Source organism: Atractosteus spatula, chromosome 14 (assembly GCF_055471065.1).
Source record: "Atractosteus spatula isolate fAtrSpa1 chromosome 14, fAtrSpa1.hap1, whole genome shotgun sequence".
NCBI classification, from domain to species: domain Eukaryota; kingdom Metazoa; phylum Chordata; class Actinopteri; order Semionotiformes; family Lepisosteidae; genus Atractosteus; species Atractosteus spatula.
Genome location: NC_142719.1, coordinates 27,809,802 through 27,820,099, shown reverse-complemented (window position 1 = coordinate 27,820,099; position 10,298 = coordinate 27,809,802). Strand labels below are relative to the sequence as shown.

Genomic DNA, 10,298 nt, shown 5'->3' with positions numbered 1-10,298 from the left:
TATAAAATAGAAACTATGGCACACAGTGTGTTAATTCCACTGAATCACAGAAAATAACAGCACCCTGAGTAATGGGTTTATCCAGAAATGTATATTTAGCTGAATTTAGATTACTTCTAAGGAAACATACTGTAATAATACTGCTACTTTTTGTCATAGTTTTGTTAAAAAAATATTTAAAGACTGGGCAAATCTCTGGTAGATGAAATTTAATTAAGATAAGTGCAGAGATTTATATACAGGCAAATCTACATAAACTACAATTATTTATTTGTCTTTCAATTATCTCTTTAACTGGGTGCCAAGGTTTGCAAATTCATAGTATAAATAATGTCATAATAAATACAATCATAAAACAGCAATGTAAGACAATAAATACATATCTATTACTCATGTAATGATGCTGTGACAGTTAATAGCCATGTGATATTTCCTTTACCTTTAAGGTGATCCGTGATACAAAGACCACACAGCTACTGTATGAAGGTATTTTACCAGATTGGTACCGACGTTAGAACCAATCTCTTGCAATATCCTTCAAGCAATCAAAACAATGTGTTCCAATGCTCTTTGTTTATCATTTTAATCTGCACTTGGGGACTCCGAGTGCCATAGCACTTATGCAATACTGAACTGAATGGGAAAAAAAAATCTCATTAATCTCCCGACAACACTTAATAAACACAGGAGCAGAAGTAATCTGCACAGACCATGTGCTTTAACTTGGAATTTGTCCCAAATATTGTCTTTCTTTATAGATTTTTAACAATAAACCTTCAGATTGTTTAGGCGCTGATTTACTACTGAACATTGAGAATTTACTTTTAAAAAAGTTGCTTTTTCAGAAACATTTCTTCATTGAGGAGGATAAATTTTGTTCAAGGGATTAGGTAAATGATGTGCTCTTGATGGGCAGAAGCAGAATAGGTCCCACCTCCCACGTGACAACTCTGGGAACTCATTAAGAAAGAGCACATTCAATAAGATTAGTACTAAGGTTTACCTAAAAGTCAGTCAATAAGTCTGCAGCCACTCTAAACCCTTCATTTACTTAAAATGTCTGTTTTTTTCAAATGTACACTTTGGTGTGTGTTTTTTTTTTCAGTTCAATATGCTTTGCAGGTTACCAAATTTTAAAAAAAGAAAGTGTAAAATAGTATACCTTTATCTTTTTTATTAGACACTTATTTCCTACCTCATATATGGTATCTGTGTGGTTGAAAATGACTTAACATTCTTGTAGTGCAACTCCAGTGCTTATTAAACTGCCATTGCAAACAAACCTCCAAGCAAGATGAATTGACTTGTGTATTCCAAGAATTTGACGCTTTAGAGAAAACGATAGTTTTTTTAATGAATAAGAAACATATATGATCTGTAATGCAAAGCAATGTGAAGTAGAACACTAAAAGCTGATATATTTAAAAGTTTCCAAGTATAGGAATGGCCTGGCATGTACTCTCACTATTGAACCCCCGTTATATTGTTTCCATCCTGGAGAAGAAGACGTGTGCTTGTAATTAAAGATTGAGAGTACAGTAAAATATTGTTGTATTGAAGGACCTCTGAATACAGAAAACATCAATTTAGCAATTCGGTTTTACAACTGCATTAATCAGAACCTGCACAATATAATGCAGTTGTGTATGTGTATGTGTGAATGTGTGTGAATAAACTGTTCAGTAGGATCCTGGAAAGGATGGCGATAAATAATGTCACTTCTGTCTAACTCTGGAAATTTGCTCCCAAGAAAAATGTTCCTTTTAGTATAAGAAATACAGTACCATACTTAACCTGCATACTGGACAACAACAAGCACTTAAATTCAAAGGTCACCCTGCTTGCTACTGTATATGTGTAAAATGAATACATGTGACACAGATCGAAGTTTTAGACTAATAAAAGACCTGGGGATAGGCAGGGTAATAAATACAAAAAATCTGCTGCATATTGAAGAGAACACGAGAATAAAGAATTGAGTATAGCAATCCTATTCTCATACTGTGCTACCTTTAAAATGCAACTCTTGGAAAATACCATATGAATGATTTCCTTGTATCAGATACTGTATGTGTAGAGAGATCTGAAGAAAATTGAGCATATGGGGTGTGGGAGGTGACAGGGAGGCTATTCTTATGTGGGGATACACAGTTTTTGTGTACAAATTAAAAAATGAGGAGAATGTGTATGAGACTTTGAATTTGTGAGAACAGAGTGCCCTTGTGGGTATTGCATCTCATTTTAGCACATAACATATCTCGTTACACATATGACATTTTTTAAATTGCCTCCTTACAATAACTGCCAAGTTATAACTGACTTCAGATAGATAAGTATACATTTTAATTAACTTAACATTTAAATGGACTATATTTTCTGAAACTTACAAATTGAACATGGTCCATCAATAACATAGATGCAACAATGCCAATCTGTGCTCCACTAAGTCCACAGAAGCATTTTAAAAAGAAGTTTGTATGCTAATGAGACTTTAAAAAACAATTCTGTAGTATACCAAGCATAGAAAAAAACAATGTGGAAGCATATGACAAAGAAATGAAAATGTATAGTAATATTAGTTAAATATCTGAATGGAAAGCAATTTTCTCTCTCATTTCTATTGTTTCTTTGTTTCTGGATTAAGTCTCACTCTCTCACAGCACTTAAAATTTTTGGCACATGAAATACATAGCATGCAGCACCTATTTGCTGAATTATTCTGTTTAATCACAGCATCAGTATGTTTTAGATTAGTATCTCTGTATGAAAGTGATATCTGTATATTATGACTAGTACTGTATATCAGGGCCGATGGCTGCTCAGCTTTAATATAATTGGGCTGAACTATTATTATCTTCTCAAAAGCTTTCCTACTCATTCTTTTGAAGCATAACTATATCCATAACTACAGTATGTTAATTTATTTTTGACATCTGTGGTCTACTGTACATTGCCATAAAATATATTTCTTATTTATGAAACCTATTTATTCAACTGCATAATGCATTTCAGTCCCAAAGGGAAGATCCAAAAGAAACCACTTATTGCTGGAAATGTATATTTTAATTCTAAATTAAAACTGCCATTGGTTCGTTGTGAATAGCAGTGTTGCCCAGAGACTGGATTTAGCACCTTGTGTGGTATTTGTATGTTGGGGTTTTCTCCAAATGCTCCAGTTTCCATCCACTTCATGAAAACATGTTGGCAAGGTTAACATGTGTCTCTAAATTGTTTATGTGTGCTTATGTGTGTGTGCCCTGCAACAGGCTAACATATTTTTTAAAGTCTAGTATCTTGAGCCCCTGTGTTTCTAGGATAGGCTTGGGGTAGCCACTACTCTTTACAGGTATAAGGAATTTTCTGATAATGGAAGAATGTATTGAAAACATATACAGTAAGACATCTTAAAATATTTTATTTTCTAGTTATATAAAATCAGTGATGCAGGTGTTAACATTTTTGTTCCATACATGTTTTATACAGTAAGATGGCAACACTTACTTCCACGAAGCACAGAACAGAAAGTTAGTTGAATGGCACTATCAGATGGGTTCAGGTTATTTACTGTAAGCATTGGCCAAAGTGAGGAAAATTGGCAAAGCTCATGTGTGTGACAATTATAAGACTCATATTAAAGGAAATAACAAACAGGCTCTCTGACCCCTCAGGGGTAATCCTCCAACTGCACTGAACATCATTATTGGCTTCAGTCAACAACTCTACTGTATGTGAAGCCAATAATAATAACAATAATAATAATAATAATAATAATAATAATAATAATAATTGCTTACACTTATATAACGCTTTTCTGGACACTCCACTCAAAGCGCTTTACAGGTAATGGGGACTCCCCTCCACCACCACCAATGTGCAGAATCCACCTGGATGATGCGACGGCAGCCATAGTGCACCAGAACTCTCACCACACATCAGCTATTAATGGGGAGGAGAACAGAGTAATGAAGCCAGTTCATAGATGGGGATTATTATTAGGCCAAGATTGGTAAGGGCCAATGGGAAATTGAAGGTTATACCCCTACTCTTTTCGAGAAACGCCCTGGAATTTTTAGTGACCACAGAGAGTCAGGACCTCAGTTTTACGGCTCATCCGAAGGACGGTGCCTGTTTACAGTATAGTGTCCCTGTCACTATACTGGGGTATTAGGACCCACACAGACTGCAGGGTGAGCGCCCCCTGCTGGCCCCACTAACACCTCTTCCAATAACAGGTGTATTGGTCAGTCAGATGTTGGGGGTGATCTTTATTTTATGGTGTGGGCAGGTATCTCTAGCAAGTGTATCTATAGCTCTTTTGATGGTGATTAAGGACAATCTCACTGGCAGGATCTACATTGACAGTATTCAGTAACCTCATCTCCTTCATTCCTTCTGCAACACCGAGGCATTTCCATTTCCTAGTTCTGTCTGCGTGCTGTACAAGGACTGACTTTTTTGTGAGACTGCTACTGTGTACTGTATGTCCCTGAACTGTGCTCTGCTGAATATTTGAGGGGGCAACCAGACAGATCACTACCATACAGTAATCCTGGACTTCCTACAACAAATAGGTTTGTGATTCCAAGATGAATGGAATCACATTTCACTGCACCCTGTCCAGAACCTGATATATACAGGTACAGCATGAGGTCATGATGTACTAGCTGCATCCCTGCATGTGGTTGTCATATATCCTACTACAAAACATCACTGATCTTCTCAGTATGTGTCTTCAGAAGTCAGGGCTGTTAGAATGATCCAGCATTTATAACATTAATCTTGATTTTATGTCACCAGGTTTATATGCTGTGATTCTGTTGCCATTTATTACATTTTATAGTTAATCACATTACAAATTACATATTAATTTATAACAATTAATAAGCTATACATTCTTTCCCTGCCTGTTTCTCTCCTTCTGCCACTAAACCTACTGAATACTCCCCCTCTGTTTATTAATTCATTCTTCTCCTTTACTCCTCACTGGTGGAATTAAACTGCCCCTGGAATTCGAAATTCTTTAGTCTCTGAACTCCTCACAGTAACTTCTCAACTCCCACAAGTTTTTTGCCACACCCATCAGCTCTCAACTACTTTTTCTTTAATCTCAATAACTCTAATACTGTATGCACTATAAAGTATATCTTTAATTCTCAGTTGGATAATAACAATTGCCTGTTGCACTTATTACCATGCCAATGTGTTTTTACATTGCTGCTGTTCATCTCTAGTATCTATGTACTGTTTGCTTCCTAGTTTTTTGGATTTGATTTTTTTGTTTTTGTGCAACATTTTGATTGCACTTTCTGTATCATCGTTATTGTGCTTACCTTTATTGTGGGTTTAATGTCATTTTATTATTGCCTGCACTTGCTATTTGCATTTATTTTTCCCCTTTTACCCATATTTACTGCAGAATATTGTTCTGAATGCTGTAAACATAGAAATGCATAAATAATAGCAGATTGGCTGACACAATAGACATTTTCATACTGTATCTATTGTGCAAGTGCATTTTCAATTCTTTTTCAAAAATTCTTTTTCAAGGCATAAATGACAATTGTACTAGAATCTGCTTCATTTTTTTATTCTCTCTATCCTCTCTAAGGTACAATTTTGGGGATTAACAGTAAGGGAATTATGGCACTTTTGGAATACATAACCTCAGATGGAAACAAATAATTTGCATTTCGTATTCTCTAAACCAAGTTTTACACAAACATTAATTGTGACATCAATAATTGGAGATATAGTTCATGTGCTACATTTAATAAACACAGTATATTGCCCATTTCCTGTTTTCCTACTATGACCTTGCTATACACTCCACCACCATCCTTATCCCCAACACAGGCATCTCATTCTGACAAATCTTAGCAGTTCATGAAAGACGTTGTTTTTTAGCAGATTAGTTATTCTAACTGAAATGTTGGGATAATGATGGGACACATTTTATGACCAAGAAAAACAAGATGTGACCTAGAGACTTCATTACAGTCTGGCCGAGTGATAACTGATTTCTAGTTTAAGTGATTTATTATTGTAGACCAGAGGAGCTGTCTATGGTTCTGAAAGTCCTGTCTATAAAAGAACAGGCAAATGTACTGTATAACTCTAAAACAAATGGAAAAAAAGAAGGAACTCTGATTCCTGAGAAAGAGGACAAATAAACAACAGGCTTGTTGTACATGGTTTTTACTACACAGCTATGAACTACAGTACGTAACTGTATGAAATGCGACTTCTCTTGAAGGTAAAGATGTACAGTAGAAGAATGCTATTCCGTGCGTCACAGGGGATTCGCACACCTTGTCACACGGAATGTATCAGATGTTAATAACTTTGCATCCCATCAAATGCAGTAACGCATCAGTGAACTGTGAGAGCACATTTTAGCGGAATCCAGTTGTGTGTTATTATATTCAAACATTGCATAACATCGACTTGCAATATGGTATCTTTATAATCGTAAAGCGGAAATGGTCTTTAACTATTAGCTTACTTTGGGGGTTGCGATAATAATGTCGCGTACAGTACATCAGGAAGGAGATACAAGTGGAGAAAATGCAAAATAACGGAACGCAATCAAATAAGTTAATGGTCTGTCTCAAAACATATAAAATATTGTATTATTAACGCGCGCAGAATGAAACATTTAAAAGCATCTGATCAGATTTCGAATTTATGTAGTATAAGTACATTTGTATAAAAATCGAGAGAATAATTCCATCATCACATTTAACAATTTGTGTATATATACAGAACTATTTGCTCATCGATTAATTTGCACTTTAAAAACGTTTTCTTCCATTTCATACATCTCATATCCTGTAGAGCCTATACATTACATAGACCGCTGTGATTTGTCACGCTTTCTCATCGCCAAATCAGTACTTCCCCGGCTGGGTTCGTGCTGCTTCTATCTACAGTATATTGAGCACCAAGCGCTCTGCAAAACATGGAACAATAGCTTAACAGAACCGCCTCTGTGCATTTTTAGCATTTTCTGTTTAAAACCTTGCAACTGAGCACCATTCGTGCATTAAAAAGAGAAGCGAAGTAAGGTTTATTTTTTTTCGCTCCGCGATGAAACCACGCATGTGTTGATCTATGCTGCAGCAACGTGCATCAATTCCTCTTTGACCCCAGAGTTAATCTGCATTCAGTCAGAAGCTCCAATATATTTGCTAGCTGCTGGATTTTAAGGTTTTCCTGGGCTGTTGCATTTATGTAATTTTTTTTTGCAATTATTTCTTAAGATCTGGGAAGCTTGCTTTGATTTGATCAGGTCTGACTGCTTCCGCAGCACCGCTGCAGATCTCATTTTCAAACCCGAATGCTAATGCAACCTGCTATGTGTGTAATGTATCAGAGAGAAGGTAGACAGTAAATAAAGGGACTCGTCCATCTGCAATAAAGAGAGGAAAAAAGAAGATGGTGATCATGGCTCCTCCAAATTTAACATATAAATATTCGACTGCGGTGACGAAGCCTGTCTACTCTCTGAAGATAATTATATGGGTTTTTCTAATCGCCAATCTTCCTTCCAGGTAAGTAAAAAATACATAAACGTGTTATTAAATATTGTTCAGTCTGTGACTTATTTTAAAAGAAGGTGAAGAATGTACGTGTATTTTATGGTAATTGTTTTTTTGTCTTGGATCGTTCTTGAGCTTTCTTAAGACTGCAGATGTGTCGCTATGTGAACTGTGATAATTTCAGTATGAAAAGCTACATTTTTGTAAAATCAAGTCGTCACGATGCTGAATTCATTGTGATATAGAGCCACTGTAGTAAAAATGTATTCGGAAACAATAGAATAGGGTTTATTTACAGATGTGTATTTCCATCCAGGCGTTATACCGATATATATTTTTCGATTATACAGCCTAATATTGATATGAAATGAAGGCTCATTTGACACTCATTTCTTCTGTTAGTGACTGATTATTATAATTTCTTTGTCTTACTTATATGTGAATTTGATCAAAATCACTAGTGCAAAGGGCATTTATCTAAGTTGGCAGACAAATATGTAGATAAGAGATGAAAATATGAGTACTAAGATTTTCTTTTTCTCAGGAATAGCACACGGCTTTTCTGAAACAAAGCTGTTTTTTACATTGATACAGTAGGCTTAACGTCAGCTTTGTTTCCAAATGAATTGGCGAATGTGCACTTCCTGTGAAACTTCAATGAAATGCCGCTGCTGTGTGTCACCACTTGACCATTTCAAGCGAGAAGCATCTAAGTTACAGTATGGCTATCGATTATGGGTTTCACATCAATGTAAACAGATTAATAATTTATTAATGTGAATATTTTTTAACGGTAAAATGTTTGCAATAATCAATTGTTTTTGGATGGGAGTGTATTCTATTCACCATTATTATTATTATTATTATTATTATTATTATTATTATTATTATGTTTGATACATCATTTCAGATATGCCAATTAAAGTTTGGCTGTAGGAAGTATTAGTTTCACAACATGAAATATAACCAAACCTGCACCTTTAACAAAAATAGTAGAGTAGAAAATGAATTTATCCCATAATTTTCCGTTTATGCTTTCTATTGCCTTATGCATAAAGATAAAATGGTGATGGATCATTTTTTTTTGTTTTATTCAGCTTAACGTAGTGTAAAACGCGGCCATACGGAAAAGCTTGGCCTAGATGAAAAGTGGTAGCAGGAATTGATAGTATCTTTCGCAGCATAAAAATTGTTATAAATGGAAGATTACCACCCGTCACGCAATAACCTAAATGTCAATATATAAGTATTCCAGTTCTTTGAAGAATCCTGTAGATCTATACGATTTTTGAATGTGCGCCTCATAAACACACGGACACGTATATTTAAAAAGCAGGCTTTCAGTTTAATAATTAACATGGAAAAATAATGGCAGAACATTTATAAACTATCCAGGTAACTCTGAAATCTTTGACTCTTACATGATGTGAGATTTTGCCTTCGTTTTCCTCTTTAGATTTGCTAATGTTGATTTTTACAACCGCTGGGTCTAATTGTATGAGATTCAGATTAGCTGTACTTGTGATACAATGAATCACGCACTTATTTTTAGCTCCAAAAAATTAGAACTGGCATCTGAGGCTTCATTAAAAAGTGGAACCTTTTTTTCTAAGATATGGATCTGTTCAAACTGAGTATCAGTATTTTCAGTATTATCAATAGAAGCACTACATGTATATATGTTTTGAAAATAGTACTGTATGTAAAGGAACAAGTAATAGGTTTATTACATGCTAAAAAGAGAAGAAAACACAACGTTTCGGTTGTGGAGCCTTCTTCAGGTGTGTCTTACTGTACAGTATGTAAGAACTTACTGTATGTAAGTTCTCTTACTGACAAGAAGCCTTTGACATTCAATTGGACTGGTTGCCTGTCTTGAGAAGATAGGTAGAAGATACATTTTAGCTTAGAACATTTCTCGATAAAAAGTATAAAATCTTAGAATAGCTTTTAGAAAATTATTTATACCACAGATATTTACAATATAGAACATTGTCTCTGCTGTTCAGTTTTCAGTAACATTTTAATAAATGTCTGTATTGTAGTAATTTGATTTTTGCAGTGTTAAGAATTTTCTTCTAAAATGAATCACCTAAATTCAAAAAGCATTTCTTCTCTTCTGTCATATCAATGATCACTTCACAATACTTTTGTGCAACCTTAGGCCAAGACTGTGCATATTACAGTATTTCTTGAATTTTACCTGTGGTAACTCAAATTTAGGAGTCAGGAAGCTGTATACTTATACTGTATAAGCTTTGTCAGTTGTTGAGGAGGTTTGTGAACAAATATCAACATCCTAGTTATGCTTTAATTTAGTTATGTTTTTTTTTCTAATTCTTGGATACTATGTATAGATTTAATCCTTCTTCTAAAGTAGTATTAACTCACTATTTTTTGACATTATACAGTACTACCCAACTAACAAAAAAATGTATTTATTACATTTTCACAGCGATGTTGTTAGATTGAGTCTGGTATGTTTCCACAGACTCGTGTGCTCAAAACTCAGACAAGGGTGTTATGGAATGCAACAGTAGTTTCAAGAGTACATTTACATAATTTTAATATGAATTATTTGTAATTTGTAGGACTTTATTTACTGTATTCTTATAAATATGTTGTATATATGTTTCTGTTTTGGACTTTTATTTTGTGATGGCAGTGAGGTGGGTAGTGCATTCTCCTTACAGCACTTGGATCAGTTCACCAAGGGTACCTTCTGTCTGGAGCTTGCATGTTGCCCCCATATAGACTGAT

At 34.8% G+C, this 10,298-nt stretch overlaps 1 protein-coding gene across 1 annotated transcript in view; it reads left to right on the top strand.

Moving 5' to 3' along the window:
- Positions 1-6,914: 6,914 nt before the first annotated feature.
- Positions 6,915-10,298, top strand: part of gabrg2 (gamma-aminobutyric acid type A receptor subunit gamma2) — a 39,874-nt gene continuing 36,490 nt past the window's right edge. Inside the window, exon 1 of the mRNA XM_088932578.1 lies at positions 6,915-7,550. Coding sequence (XP_088788704.1) covers positions 7,435-7,550 — 116 coding nt within the window. The 5' untranslated portion in view covers positions 6,915-7,434. The remainder of the gene's footprint in view (positions 7,551-10,298) is intronic.